The sequence below is a fragment of the Meleagris gallopavo genome, chromosome 2 (genome assembly GCF_905368555.1).
Source record: "Meleagris gallopavo chromosome 2, MGAL_WU_HG_1.1, whole genome shotgun sequence".
NCBI lineage: Eukaryota > Metazoa > Chordata > Aves > Galliformes > Phasianidae > Meleagris > Meleagris gallopavo.
This window is the reverse complement of record NC_139405.1, coordinates 79,125,340-79,141,544: the sequence shown is the minus strand read 5'-3', so window position 1 is coordinate 79,141,544 and position 16,205 is coordinate 79,125,340. Positions and strand designations below refer to the sequence as shown.

Below are 16,205 nucleotides of genomic sequence, written 5' to 3'. Positions count from 1 at the left end.
CAGCAGTACCAGGTATCCAAAACTGGAAGCTACCAATATCCTCAGGTGTTTGTTTTTATTTTTAGAGAATTGAGACTTTTTGATACCCTATCAAGAAATCATATGTGTTGGGTCTAAACTATAATCCTGTTCTTCAGCCATAAGGTTATAGTGATTTTTCTTTTATTTTTTTCTTAGGATTTTTAGCATTTTCCCTTCTATTTTAGTTGAAATAACATTGGTATTTAATATGTTGCTAGTATAAGCCTGTTTGAACTGTTTTCTGATTTCCATAGTTGTTACCAAACGCTATGTTTATTGGTGTTAGTACTGAAGCACAGCTCGTATGTTTTATTCTCACATTGTGGACAACTGTTTATGTTTCTTCTGTTGTCCTAGATTGATTTTTTTTTTTTTTTTTTTTTTATTATGGCAGAAATAAGATAATTGTTCTCACTGTTAAATGGTTTTCATAGCTAAGGAAAGTGTGTGCAACTTGTTTTAATAAAATCATGGTGAAGGTTGGTTTTTTTTTTTTTTTTTTTTTTTGTATGCAGTAGAAGTCAGAGGCAGAAGAGAAAATCAAATCTGGTATTTGAAAATATCAAAACTGGCACTGGCTTTTGCCATTATCCGCTCCAAACCACCAGGAAAGAGCTGCAAAGAATACATTGAGCACCTTGCCAAAATTGTATCTGAACGAGATTTTGACTGGAAATCGAAAGTTAAAGCGCTAGAAGCTGAAAATTTTCGATTACGTCAGGAGCTTCTTTTGAACAAGATCTGTCAGAGAGTCTGCTTGGAAAATGGTGAGTTTCTGAAATTGTTTCTGACAATCACCATGCTGCAGTAGCAAGAAATAAGACAACTTTCATGTTGCCTGCTCTGTTTCTTGTATCTAGATACCAGAGTTCTAAGTTCTAAGCCATCTTCGTGGCTTTCCTGAAACCCTTAGGCTGTAGAACAGTTACATAAGTTGTGATGAGATTTAGCTTGAAAATTTAATACTTTGTCAGAACTTATGTGTTGATTTTGAGGGTTAAAATATGTCATATGGAATAACTCCAGAAAAATACAAATATTACTGTATGCATGTTAATTCAAAATATTACTCTATAGTCTGCAAGATACTAGTGTGTGTCTTAAAGACACTGTTTTTAACTACTTTAAACAAGCTTAAAATTAGAACACAGGCCTAATATGTTGAAAGCATGAATCCCTGATACATATGACAAGGAAAGGTAGGACAGGCAGAGAACTATACATATGCTCTCTCTGTCAATGTGAACAGACACTGGATTCTATGAGTATTTTGTGGAATCACAGCTCTCCAAGATCATCCAGTCCAACCAATTTATTATTATAAATGATATAATGCTGTAAGTTTGACATTGTAGGATCCAGGAAAACCTTTAAGTAAGGAAAACAATAATTAAAGACTATTTTTAAATGTAAGGAAGGGTATCTAGCAAGTTGCTTTCAAAATTGTGATTTTTTTTTTTTTTTAATTTTTTAGGAAGTTATCTAATGGAAAACTTGATGAGGCTTTAATGATGTAGTGGGATTAAGTGCACTCACAGCAAGTCTACTGATGACACTAAGCTAAGTGGTACAGTTGATATAACAGTGGAAAGGGATAGCATCCCAGGGGACCTGGACAAGTCTGAGAAGTGGGTCCATGTGACCCTAATGAGATTAAACAAGGCCAAGTGCAAGGTGTTACATTCAGGCTGGGACAATCCCAGATGTGTACGAACAGACTGGGAGAAGAGAGTATTAAGATCAGCCCCGTGGAGAAGGACTTAGAGGTTCTGGTGGGTGAAAAGCTTGATGCAAGCCAGGAATGTGTGTTTGAAGCCTGGAAGGCCAACAGCGTCCTTAGTTGCATCAAAACAGATGTCAGAAGGGCAAGGGGGAGGTGATAGTCCTGCTCTACTAGCCCTTGTGAACACCTGCAGTATTACATTGAGGTCTGGGACCTCCAGCGCAAGGTATAGAGCTGTTGGAGCAGATCTAAAGGAAGGCCACAGAAATGATCGTAGGGCTGGAGCATTTCTCCTAAGATTAAGTTCTGAGGGAGCTAAGCTTGCTCAGCTTGTAGAAGAGAAGGTTCTAGGGAGAACTCCTTGTGGCCTTCCAGTACTTAAAGGGAACTTAAAAACAGAAGGAGGAGTGACTTATTTATTTTTACACGGGCTAATAGTGATGGGATAAGAGGGAACAGTTTTCTGCTAAAAGAGAGGAGAATTAGATTAGATGTCAGAAGAACGTTTTTATTTAGAGGATAGTGAGGTATTGACACAGGTTGCCCAGAAAAACTGTGGATGCCCCATTCCTGGAGGTGTTCAAGGCCAGGTTGGATGGAGTCTTGGGCAGCCTGATCCAGTTTTTGGCAATCCTGTTGTGACAGATGGGTGTTTGGAACAAGATAATCTTTGCGGTCCTTCCTAAGCCATTCTGTAGTACTAGAAGGCTTTTATACTAAAACTGTGCCTTTTTTATTGCCTTGTGAAAAGACTGAAAAGATTTCTAGGTTATAAATTTAACTGGGAAAAGTAATGTGTTAGACTTTACTTAGAGATTTTAATGATTTACTTTCTTTTATCACTACACCTTTCTCTCTAGAAAAGTGATTTACTAACTATTCATATTTAGTTATTCTTTATATGACTCTTTTCTGTAACTTATTCCAAACATGAATAGTAGTTGTGGTTGTAAGATGGGAGATCAGCAAAACATGTCAGTAGACTACAGGTTAAAACAGTTTGCACTGCTGATAAACCTTCTAGTTAGAAAACATTTTGACATTTTAAATACTTATAGTTGTTCACATCAGCCCCTCCTACCTCACATGATGTCCAAGATGAGTAGGACATTCACATTTTTTCACAAGAGCTTTCCTTAACATTAAAAATTCTGAGTTCTTGGAGTCTAACTTTGATATGTTTGTCTTTTGTGGTGTTTCTTTCAACTGATTTGACTCTTCCCCCTCTCCCCCACCTCCCCCAACCTTAGTATGGCATGTAAAGTTTTCTGATAATGAAATTGAGCCATCTGTTCTCTTGAAAGGAAGATACTCTTAATCAGACATGTGACTGCTGAGTGAGCATTCATAGTTACGGTTAAACTGGAGACATGCTCAGTCTCTTACTTTTGAGTAAAGAAAAATCATGGGTATCTGATGGGATATCAGTTGGTGAGTTCTGTTTACTCTTCTGTTGATGTAGTTGATAATTTGTATTAAGAGCAGAACACGTAAGACTAAAATTAAAGGAAGGTGATTGTAGGGGCAAAACCTACCTGAAATAAGGGACGCTCTACTTTCTGCTCTACCGAAACTTTCTGCTCTGGAAAAATAAAATTCTTCTCTGTTGTGCCTGTCCTGAGACTTTCAGGTTTTTGGATAGGAGCCAAAAGGTGTCTACTGCTGAGATAAGAAGGCACAAGGAACATGACTCTCTTTTGGAAAGAAAGTAGTATAAATGGGGCTCCATTCTGTTTGCCTGAAGGTTACTGTATAGGCACCAAGTTTTCTACCTAATGTTGTACCAGAGAAGTTCTCCTTTGGGCTGAGAGTAGATGGGATTGTTCCTAGGGCCAGGTGTCTAGAGACACCATGGATTTTTCTTCTGCCTCCATTTGTTTCTACAGGCGTGTATTTGGGGTTGGCTTTCTGCCTAAAACAGTGCAACCTTTTAGAATAATTCAGATCTTCAACTTTGCTTTGGCTCTCTTGTGTTCTGTTTAGCAGTTCTATTAATGCAAAAATAGCAGGGTTTCACAAAATCTGTCCCAGAAAAACTCGCACAGTAAGCGTCAGATACTGTTAGTCTCCTGCTGCCAATTGAGAGCTAAAGAGTTTGTCTTTCAGCCAAGGTTAACCTTGCAGCTGAATCTTCTTGCACTCTGTTCTCAATAATAATAATAATAATAGATTTTTCTGAGGCTTCAGGAATTATTAGAGATGGCCTATGGAATTTTATTTCCTTCATGTGGAAAACTTGTGAGCTCTTTGAAACTGTGATGGTTGTTTTCTTCATGTAAGGATAAACATGGAATGGATATACAAGCACATGAAGGAGAAAGCAAAAATATTTTTAAAGCCATATTATCTGAATTATTTTTATCCGACCTTGCTAGAGACCCTAAAAAGTGTAAGTATTCTTGATGAAGGGAAGAAACATGGCTTACTTAACTAATTTGTTTTTCAGTATGAGTTGTTACATTTTAATGTGTTGTTTATGAAGTTACTGTAGTATACATTCACTGACTCTGTCTGGAAATGCTTACTTGACTTCATGTGCAGTTTCTTTCTGAATGCAAGGACTCTGGTATCCCTTTCATATGGTGGTACTTTTAATGTCAGCCATCCAAGAAGCAAATCTTTTTGTAGAGAGACTGTGACAGACTGGCCTAATGGAACATCACGCATTCCAACAAGAAGTGCTAAGTCCTGCACTTTGGGAGAAACAACTCCAGGCACCTGGACATGCTGGGAGCCACCCAGCTGGAAAGCAGCCTGGCAGAAAAGGGCCTGGGTTTCCTGGTGAACTCCGAATTGAACATGAGCCAGCAACAAGCCCTTTATGCAAAGAAAGTTAAAAGTATCCTGGGCTGCATTAGGCAAAGTATTGACAGGGTAGCGATCCTTCCTCTCTGTCTAGTAGTGCTGATGCCATACCTTGAGTGCTGAGTCCAGCTCTGGGCTCTGCAGTAGAAGAGGGACATAGATAGGAGTGTGTCCAGCAGAAGGCCATCAGGATGATGAAGTAACCAGAGCATTTCACCTATAAGGAGAGGCTGAGAGAGTCAGGGTTGCTCAGCCTGGAGGAGACTCAAGGGATGACATCAGTGTATAGAAACATCTCAAAGGAGGATGTAAAGAGAACAAAGCCAGGCTGTTTTCAGTGGTGCTCAGTGCCAGGTCAGAAAATAATGGATATAAACTGGAATAAAGGAGATTCCTTCTGAACATGTCTTAGTTTCAACTGGGATGGTATTTGGGGCAGGGTTGGTATTTTTTTTTTTTTTGTCAGAATGTCTGGTATGATGCTATGTTTTAGTTCCAGAAGAAGAACAGTGTTGATAACACACACGCACACATGTAGATATAGTTATAACGAATTATCCTTTTCCTTTTCTCTAGATTAGTAAATAAATAGTTTGATCTCAACTCATGAGTTCTACATTGCTTTTTTTTCTCCCTCAATTACCTCCCACAGGGAAGCTGGGGGAAGTGAGTGAATAACTGTGTGGTGCTTAGCTTCCTGCTGAGCTAAACCACAACAATACAAGGAAGCACTACTGTGCTGTGCTGGTGATGTTTGTGGGGTCTCCTGCTTGGAGATGTCCAAAAATCACATGAACAGAGTCCTGGGGCAAGAAGCCAAGAGTGTTGGATCAGTTGACCTCCTGAATTTTCTTCCAACCTTGTGATTCTTTGTAGTTTGTTTTTTCACCTTGCCAGTATTGTCCTTACAGATACACCTATTGGTTTAAAAGAAAAAAAAGTTTATTGCCTTTCATTTGATTCAGTTTAGAATTTGATGTAGAGAAGGAGGCACTACTGACGAATGAGAACAAAACACTTGAACATATTGTTGCCTCTTTGCTTTGGAGCTGCATGAAAAGACAAAAGGTCTTACAAAGTATTGATTGATTTATTCACAGGTTGAAGCACCTGTCATCTAAAGCAAAATTCTTAACCATGATCAATTCATCAAATCAACAATCGTATTGTTTCTTGGCAGCCTCTGCTGAAGAGATCTGGAAAAGCTTGCAGCTGTTACTGCAACTCAAGAAGGCATTAATGGAATACTCAGGCCTTTTTTGCCCAGCAAATATTTGGGGAATGGCAATTTAGAGGAGATAGATACGTTGCTTTGATTGTTTTAAGCTGATGCTCTTGACAGATTCCAAGTTAGTTATCCGGGATATATTAGCAAAACTTGTACTGTGCATGTCTTTTGTTTTGCTGATCTTCACCATCAATCTGAGTTTATATTATTCCCTTTTTGTACAGGGGAAAGAAATTTTCTGAACTGGTTGCTTCTCTAATAAAAACTAATAATCAGGGTTTTTTCTTCTATTTTTTTATATTATTTTACTCATCCTTTCTTGTATGATTTACAGCAGGTCTTCATCTCCCCTCCTGTATTTTTAGCTTCAACAGTAGCATGTAGTTGCCAGCACATCCTTCTGTGGTGTGCCTGTGTGTGAAGGTAGAAGCTGAATTCTGATTCACTGTATGTGAGTAACATGACTGGTTTTTTTTTTTTGTTTTTTTTTTTTCAGCTGTGTCTTGAGGCATTTGACATTTCAGGATTTTGTCCCCTGAATTCTGCTTACGATGCCAAGACTTCTGCAACAGCTTTTACCTCTTTAAGGAATAAGAAATAGGAACGGAAAACATTTTGTATCCCTTGTTTTAACTTCTTAACTTAGTGTGTTTCTTGAGGTATTTAGCTGTATCTGTGGAAAAAGGAAGCAGTTTTCTTTGTAGATTAGTATGAACGAAGATGCTTTAGTCTATTTTCTTCTTGCTGTGAGTTTTGCTTTCTGCAAAAGCAGAAGCATATGGAATTAGAACAAGCCAGATCTGAAGTAAAAACTAATAAACTCTACAGAACTCCATGTAAGTATACTTGTTTTGAGATAGAGTTCAGCTGTATCTTCCCTTTCCGCTTCCCCATAAGTCATGGGTTGAATATTGCTTGCCCAGCAGATAGCAACAGAACTTCTGGGTGCTCAACTTAAAGGCCCAACTTTTCCTCTCGAAGTAGAAGAGTCAGAAATCCTGCTCTGTTTTGAGTAGAGTGTGCTAGCCAGTGAAAATATTTTCTGAATAATTTGATTAAAAACTTCTGAAAAGTAGAAACTTCACTGTGACTTAAATAGCACCTTGTGGTGTTTCCCTTCCTGCTTACATTAACAAGAGCAGTGGGAGAACATAATTAGTTTTTTTTTTTTGCTTCCTCCCTATCTCTTTCTAGAGAGAAGACAAGACAATTAGGTGAATTCAGAAATGTCAGACCAAAACATTTGCAGATTTCTCAGTGAATATATCTGGAATCTTGGAAAGAAATGTTCCTCTTTCGTGGAGCATCTTTGGCTTCTTTCTTTCCCTAAATTACTACTTCTAATGTGAGAAGATTTCCTGTTGGGTGGAAGTCAATGTTTAGTTTTTTTGCTATGGAAAAAAGATGTTTACTTTTGTCTCATGTTCAGGGCTGTGGTATGAAGAGATTTTTTTTTTCTTCCTTTCCCAGTGACAAAGGTGGCCTTCTGTCCATACAGATCCATAAGGAGAGCGCAGTCTACCTCAGCACTTTCTCTAATGCAGACAGTACTGCAGTAATGAACAGACAGTTGACATCAGTGTACTCTCATGCTTCTACCAGCAGTACTAATGCAAGTGGGCAGCATTGCAAATTGTCTTACAACCGTAAAAGTATTTTAAGGAAGAGAGTAGGACAACAAAAACAGATATGAGGTGACAACGTTGGGGTTAAAATGTGTTTAGTGTAGAGCATGGCTTTTGGAATAAGATGATGAGATAAATCTGTTCCCTGTAATAGTAGTGACACTGCGAGGAACTTAAGGAAAGCTGAGGCCTTTTCAAGATAATTAAGTGACTTTGCAATCTGGAAAAAGCACCAGCTAGAGCATAATCATTCACTGAAATTTCAGAGTACTGCTCCTTCCACGCATTGCAGGTCTATTTGGATTGTAGAGTTTTCTCTTTGAAAGCTCTCTGTCTAGTCAGATAGAATTGCTACAGCTGTCCTAAACACGTACTTGGAGCAGTGGGATTCAAGGAGCATCCTTTTCCTTCCAAGTTTCTGTATAACAAACTACTTTAGAAGTGAAAGCAACCCAATTATCCCAGCAAGACAAAGAGTTTGTGGTTATCACGTACATTCCTTGTATTTGTCAAGCTCTTGATAAGGTGCATGGTAATTTTTAGGACTGAGGTTCATGCAAGGAAGTGGGATTAATAATTCCTTTCTTTTGGTAAACAGAATAATAATACTGGGAAAAACAGATTCATATAGTAAAAACTAGTTTAAAAGTGTTGCCATGGCAATTGGGATTCTCTTGCTTGTAAGTCTACTGCTAAGAATAAGTCAGATTGTTCTCATGAAAGGCAAAGTATTGGAATGGCTGAGGTTGGAAGGGATCTCTGGAGGTCACCTAGCCTGACCTGCACAAGCAGGGCCATCAAGAACCACTTTCTGAGGACCATGTCCAGGCAGGTTCTGAATATCCCCAAGGAAAATACTATCTCTCTGAGCAGAATTAGTTTAACTGAAACTTAACTTTCAATTCCTCAATTAGTTCTTTTTTTTATTTTTTATTTTGGGGAGGAGTGGGTGGGTATGTAAACATAAATGGTAAACACTGGCATTGTTTTAAAAAAAAATATATATTTTTAGAAATGTATAACCCAAGTGATTTCTTAAGGAGAGTATTTCAACCTTGTAAGGTCATAAAGGATAACTGGAGCTATATTCCAGTTAATAAAGTCACAGCCAGAGGACTGCTGTGTGTGCTGGCTGATACTTGTCACTTAGAGCAGCTGAGTTTGTTTGAAGATGCATGTTATTTTTAATAAGACCTTATATTGTACTTGCAGTTCAGACAGGTAATCTTCATAGGTAACGTGAAGCGTGTCAACCTAAAATACCTTAGCTTTTAACAAAGAGTTTTCCAAGTTGTGGAAGAACACAGAAATGTGTTGAATGCAGATATTCTAAAAACTTTTCCTTAGAAGAATCCTGGAAGCTTATTATTACTATTATTTCAAACTATTCAAATAATAATAGCTTGACGATGTGAGAGATCTGGAGAAAACTTGCTTTGATACATACAGAATTACACCTTGGTTCCAGATCAGGACAGTCATTGTGTGCTAATCACGTAGAAGTTTGACAGATGTTTGTTTTTCCTCAAACAGCTTTATTAATAATGAAAACAGAAAACAGAAACAGGCTTTAACAGCAAACCTATGAAGAAAATTAAAACTGTTCGTGTATGTGAGGAGAAGAGAACAAACTTGATTCACTGCTCATGGAAATTGCACCTGTAATAGATCCATCAGTGAAAGCTAAATAGAAAATAAGAGTGCTGAAAAATCCCACAGTGGGAAAGTTGAAAGAAATACAAATCCTTTCATATATTTCATCTCCATTTAGAAGTTACTGACTGAACACTTGGGAAGCAGAATGCAGTATCACCAGAGGGGTTTCTAAGGTTCTGAACATTACTGATGGTCTCATTTTAATTTTTTTAAGTGAACTGTGCACATTTGAGTTTCAAGCAAGCTTTGTGTTAATCTATGTGCACTCACAAGAAGGAGAATAAAGATGATGCCAAATGATTGAAACTGCACTATTTTTTTACTTTGCAGATTTCCACTGGTCCTTTCTCTTTGTTTTTCTTACGTCTGCCACCTTCAGACCTGTCCTTTGAGAGAGCCTCTTCCACCACCATCCTTTTATTACAAATGCTGCCTTTCTTATTGGGTGGGAAAAACTATGAATGTTCCTTTGTCTCCTCTGACCTCTGAGAATCCTTATGACCACATTGCTGGCTGCAAGCACTCTGGCAACAAATGGTTTTCCTGTACAGATTAAGCAACTGATTACTCCTCTCTTTTTTTTGTCCATGAACTGAGTCCTGGTGTCTGCGTTGAGGTAACTATTCAGAAGTGACAGAATTTGTTTCAGGGGTAGGGTGGACTTGGTGTCGAGAGAACTCTTCTTTCTCAAGAGTAGCTGAAAACTCCACTTTCTCTGACCGTAAGACAAGGTTGGCATCACACTCCTGTGATAAAAGCCACTGGGCACTGTGGTCCAGCAGCAATATGTGCGTTTGAGTTATGTTTCGCAGAGTTCCTTCAACCTTACTTACATACTGCTCACAGTATTGAAGTCACATTCTTGTTCCTTGAACACCTGCTGATGTTCAGGCAAGATGGTTTACACAATGGTGGGTATGTGTAGAAGGGTGCTAGTTCTTCAGCCTTTGCACCCAGGGCTTTTCTTGTATCAGCACCTTGCTTTACCTGGTGAGCACACAAATTATCTGGTGAGCACACAATTGTGGTTTTCAACTCAGGATCTTCATGTGCGGAAGAGCTGAAGTCCTAAATGGGAATTGAGAGTCTAAATATTTCATTGATATGATGTGACATTTTTAAGGAGACTATAAAATTATTCATGAACAAATATTTCATTACCTATATAAAAGCATTGTAAAATTTTGTGATTAGTGTATAATGCTCAGTATTTCTTATTTCCTTAGTATTTTTATAGTCACATTTTCTTGAAATTGCCACTGAAAGATTGTTGTTACTGTGAGACAGGCTTAATACTGTTCTTTTTTAATACTTGGTAACTACATGGTGTGAACATCAAGACTATTTTCACATTTAAATGATAGGTAAGTATAAAGTGATTAGTTTTCCTCCTTTCAAGAAATAAATGATGTTTAGACATTTTGAGGGAAATCATGAATCTCATTTCCTGTTGGGTGATCTATTTATTTATTTTAAATATAGCTTCTCATTGCTCTCCATGTGACTGGAAAAAATAAATCACTGAGCTTTTTTTAAAGCGTTTTCTGAATTAATGGAACTGGAAATGTGTTGCTGCTGGGGGCTTACTGTAACACTTTTCTGAAAGCTAATTGTGACAGAGAAGTTTTCTATTTCAGTGAATAGGAACTGAGGCACAAATGCAATATTTGTTTCCTGCTGGTAGGAATATTTTGTTGTATATGCTACATCTTTGGTTTTGAGATGGTTTTGTGTTTGGTTCTTACAGATATTTATGTATTTATGCATTGTTATTTTCTTCTCATTGTACTTTTTCTCCCTCTTTTGTTTCACATTTTTTTTTCCTTCAGATAATTAAAAAAAAACTCAAACATATTTTTTTTTCATATACTTCTGTGCTTTGCTTTTTTGGACTCCTGGAGTTATGTCCCCATAAGTAGTTTCCATGTTATCCCATGGGACTAAGAACTGAACAAAATATTCATTAGTGATACTCATAAGTTCCCTAGAAGGGCTTTTTAGCAGCAGGAAAAAGAATTTTCAAGTTGTTTTTTTTCTGGAGTATCTTTTGCTGAAAGCAATAGGGAGAGAAGACATGAAAGACTGATACCTGTTTTTGATACTCAGACTGTGCCAAGTGTGCTTTTCTTGTTTGCTTGCTTACTAAGTTTGATCTGCAGGGCATCTGGAAACTCTGTTAGTAACATCTAAGATCCCAGGCTCTGCTTCTTCTGCCTTCTGAAAATGTCAGTTGATTTCCCTGCAGTTAGGCCTTTCATTGTGAGTCAGTTGGTGCCAGTCCCATTCAGTTTTGGCTTTGTCTGAATGTTAAAGGGGCATGAAACTAAAATAAATTTATAAAAAAAAAAAAAAAAAAAAAAAGTTAGGTATAGGGAAGAATTTCTGTACTCTGAAGGTGGCTGGACATGGAAGTAGCTTCCTAGTGAGGTGGTTGCTGTCCCAAACCTGTCGGTGTTCAGGAGTCATCTGGACAGTGCCCTCAATAACATGCTGTAACTTTTTTGATGAGCCCTGAGGTGATCAGGTGGTTGGACTCAATGATCTTCGTTCCCTGAAAAAAAATCCACAAGTTTTCTACCAATCAAAAGCAGTGCTATTAAGATTGAAACTCAGTACCAGAGTATGTTTTTAGTGACTGAAATCATGGTCAGGATTCAATTTGAAACTGTATTTAATTAAATCTTTAGAATCTTTTAAACAATAGTTTTTTTCAATATTGTACAGAGCATAGTAGACTGCTGTCATGTGAGGCTTTCAATATTAAAAATGCTTATTAATGTATCATGGATGCTTTGAAACGTGTTGTGATATGGTGTTATGTTTATTTGCCAAACCATTTATATATTTTTAATTCATTTGGGAATGCAGACTCAGAAGTGTACACTACCACTTGTGGAAAATGTAAACAGTTCAAAATGAAGTGGACTGTGTGTGACTCTGCTTTGGTAAATGGGGCACAGCAAGAGGTTGAGCAGACTGGGCTCTAGTTCTGTCTTGTAGCACTGAGGTTATCACGTGTGTTCTTCCATTTCACTGCTCTAATGTCTCTTGCACGTTTTAACAGTAATCTTTTGCCGTAGACTGGATGTAGCACAGTGAGAGCTTCTTGTCATCTGTCCCTATGCCCTGAGGCACCAAATTGCATGTGTCCAAGATGAAATAAAATGGTAGAGATTGTACACAGCTGTATGGAAAATAATTTCTTAGCAGTGCAAATGTAACAAATGCCATCTGAAATACAGTTTGTGTGTTTTTGAAAAAGATAATGTAAAGTAGAGATTTTTTAGTAATTTTCTTTGTTAAATAATAATAAGTTCAAGTGTGATGTTCTGTTCAACTTTGATTCTGTTAGAATTCCTTACCTGGCCTAATGCAAAAGAGTGTGGGTAAAGGAGAAAATATTATTTAATGTAGATACCTGCCCCCTAAATTTTCTATGTGATGTCCACTTCAGTTATCCCTGTGAATACTTTGAACCATCAGAAATTTCAAACTCAGAATTGTTATACTACTAGTCTGCATGAAACATCTGGTTCACAAATGTGTTACTTCCTAATAGTTATGACTTGAAAAACATCACTTTCCACAGCAGCTAAGTGTCAGTTATGGGTAGTTCTTGGGCACCAAGCACGTATGATGTGATTTTTGCATGGAAGCAAAAGGAAGACAGAAATGGGGCATACTTAAATATATGTAAATGTTTTAACTACACATAAATGTAACTTTCATATTTGTATTTCAGGAAAGCCAGGTGCCTCTGCTGAAACTCTTCTGGATGAGGAATGTATAAACACAGTGAATTACTCAAGCCAGTTACAAGACTCTGGATGTGATGTGTCTAATGACTACGCATTCGAGTCTTTACGAATAGCTTCTGATTTCCAAGACCTTGAGCATTCTGACGACACTTTTAAACATTGTTTGGAAATAATTCCCCCACTGAATCTTGGCTGTTCTAGCAAGGAGGAATCTTTGAGTGTCCCAGTGCAGTTTTTTCAACATCTGCTTGAAATAAGAAAACTGTCAGAAGGAGGAATGCTGCAAGCAGACTTCACAGAGCTTGAGAATGATTCTTTCACTGTATGCAATTCATTGTCTCAGCTGCTTGATGGGCTAACTGTTTTTTACAACAGTCCTAAGTTTCCAGTTTCAGGTTTTCTTACTGAAGCAGCTTGTGTTTTGATCAAATTAGTAGCTGACACTAAACTATCTAATCATGTTCTGAAGAAGTGTTTCAGGAAGCTTGAAGAATTTATGAAAAATTTAATTCAGATTATTTTAAGAAACAGCAGTGTCAATAGGGTAAGTTTTAAACGTCTTCCATCTTTTCTATACCACTTAAGTATTATTATTATTATTCATAATAATTATTAATACTCTTCTGGTTTTATACTTTTTAAAATACTATCTTGCTACATTTTGAAGAGTACTTCTTATGGGTTGTTTCTGTGGTTGTTTTTGTTGGTTTTTTTGTGGTATGGACGGTAAACACTGCAGAGCAGTTGGAAAATTTCTGCTTATGCATGCAGATTCTTCTGATCTATTCTCAAGTATAGGACTTTTAAACTGTTAAAAAGGCACATTAAAAGAAATTGGTAGAAGAAAAGAGACAAAAGCAGGTTGTTTGTCTTGCTGAGTATCTACTCAGAAAATACTCAGAAAATAACGACCGTATAATTTTTATTATTCTTCTTTTTAATGCACCTAGATAAAATGTTATTTTGCTTCAGATCACATCTGTAATTCTCTAGACATTTGCAGAGTTGGGTTTTAAAAGTAAATCAGAAAATGAGTAAAGAATGCAGGAGTGGCACATCCATGGCACATAAAGCAAGTAGGACTAAGTTGCATTTTGTCTGTATTCGTCACTTTTTATTGTTCTATGCATCTCCTTTTAGCTTCTCCTTCTGATCAAAAAATCCCTAGTTTTTCTTCACAGTACTTCTCCTGTATAAGTTTCACTGTCTGTCTTAAGATTTTATTTTTTTTACTTTGACTTTTAAACAGATGTGGTGGAATTGTTTAAGTGTTAAACATCTCACTGTAGTGTCTATATAAACATACCTACACTCTCATGATAATAGATGTAGTTTGTATTCATGGAACCTGAAGAATGCTGACTGGATCTTAAGTGTCTGCTGGAGGATGAGCTCTCAAGTTGCCTTGAGCAAAATGAGAGGTTAGACATATGCTGTGCCTGTAGATAGAAATGTGCATTTGTCATAATTTAGAATGAATCCCTGGGTCACTGTGTGTGTAACTCAGAATGTAAATATATATTAGAAAAAAACAAACAAACCCCAAAGCCCAAAAAAGAACAGCATTACCAAATTAAGGGGGGAGGGGGACATGGATGTGCCTGGATTTTGCTTAGAGGTAGAAAAAGTAAAGCTTTCTGAAATAAATGCGTTATATGGAAGTTTTCTAGGGCTAGAGTCTTATGTCTCTAACACAAGGATGCTTTATGTTTCAGTGTCACTGTAGTGTGATACTTATTTTTTTCATAGATATGTCCCTACTCTGTATCTTGAAAGGATGTCAGCATGCTTAATGTTTGTGATATCAAAAGTAGTCATGCAGGTGTGTCTCCTGATACCTGTTTGAGTGATCACAGGATGCAAAGAGAAGACATGAGTTCAGTGAGGCTTTCTTCATAGTTGATGTCCATTCTTTCCACTTGTTCCTTTCCTCCACTCAAACTGGAATTTTATAAATAATAGAAAATAAAGTTAATTTTAGGTGTCCAGCTGAGAGGCTCTCCAAACAGGGATTGCTTGTTGATTGGAGGAATCTAGGGAGAGAACAGAGCACAAAGAGAAGGTAAGGGAGAAATGTTACAGATTAAATGAGAGAAAATATCCTGATAGTTATGGAATGTTTCAAGTCTGCAAAGTGCAGGAAATCACAGCAAATCATTCAGGAAGAGTGGAATATGCCACATAATTTGCAAGCATGGCATCTTTTCTCTGAATATCTTCAATAAACAGATGGCTTTTTATGAGATGTTTTATATCTTGCTTCTACCGCAGTATTGACTGAACAGTCATTCATGTCAGCAGTCAATACTTCAATCAAACAGCTTTCAAAGTCTTGAAAAATTGTCTAGGACAGCTATTAAGGGATAATCCTGATAATTTCCAGATATCCAGGGTAAGGGGAAAATGTATGTGGTAACTGCAATGTTTATAAAGATTTTCTGAAAAAAATATGTATATTTCCACAGTTTTGATTTGTTTAAAATGATCTAAAAATGGAGATAAACATGTAAATTTCAAATTAGTAGTGGAAGTTGTGCAAATAATTCTTCACATGCTGTGCAGCAGATACCTCCCAGAGACACTTCATGCTTCACTGTTAATCATCACTGTTTACTCAAGTGGTCGTTGAAATATCAAGATTATAGGTTTAAAATAAAATTGCCATTAATTACAAGGCTGTCATCTGAAAAGAGTGGCAAGCTATGAATTTTGGTCCCGAGAGGAAGCTTAAATGCCTGCAGTATAGAAACATTAGGAACTGTGTTGAATCTAACCCTACTGGCTGTCAAAGAGCGTTTGTACAGCCAACCATCAGTGTAGCTGTAGATCTGATGCAACTTTCCCTTTGCTGTCCACACCTGTCAAACTGTTAGGATCTGTCGAGGAGGACAAAGAGCTGTAAGAAACACCTTCAAAAAGTGAGCAAAGAACCAAGTGACTGTGGATTACGCTGTATGCCTCATCTTCAGAAGCAATCTTGGTGTTTTGCAGGGTGAATTAAAGAACGTGAAAACCTTTGAGAATTGTAGGAAAGATAATTATTTCTACATTAGATGTAAAGAAAGAAAAAGAGCAGTAAGATTACTTGCTTTAACTACCAAGTCCCATTGTTTGGGAGGTTTCTAATTATAAAGCACTGGAAGTGCTTCAGGAGCCAGAAAGACATTTACCTAGAGCTTCTCTGCTTGGATTCAGTTGCATAAAGATGTGCACTTTAGATAGAATTTTTGACCTGAAACTATAGATTGGACACAAAGCAAAGAAAATACATCTGTCATTTAAGATAAAGAGGTAGAATAAAAGGAAATATTGCATAAAATATAAAACCATTTAAAATCAAAGAACTCCAGTTAACCTTTTAAATTTACCTTTTTTATTTTTCTTTTCTC

General features: G+C 37.1%; 1 protein-coding gene across 1 annotated transcript in view; it reads left to right on the top strand.

The window, feature by feature from the left end:
- Positions 1–490: 490 nt before the first annotated feature.
- MEI4 (meiotic double-stranded break formation protein 4) overlaps positions 491–16,205 on the top strand; it is a gene marked incomplete at its 5' end in the record, with an annotated part of 62,074 nt that continues 46,359 nt past the window's right edge. Inside the window, 2 exons of the mRNA XM_031552560.2 lie at positions 491–788; positions 12,801–13,360. Coding sequence (XP_031408420.2) covers positions 491–788; positions 12,801–13,360 — 858 coding nt within the window. The remainder of the gene's footprint in view (positions 789–12,800; positions 13,361–16,205) is intronic.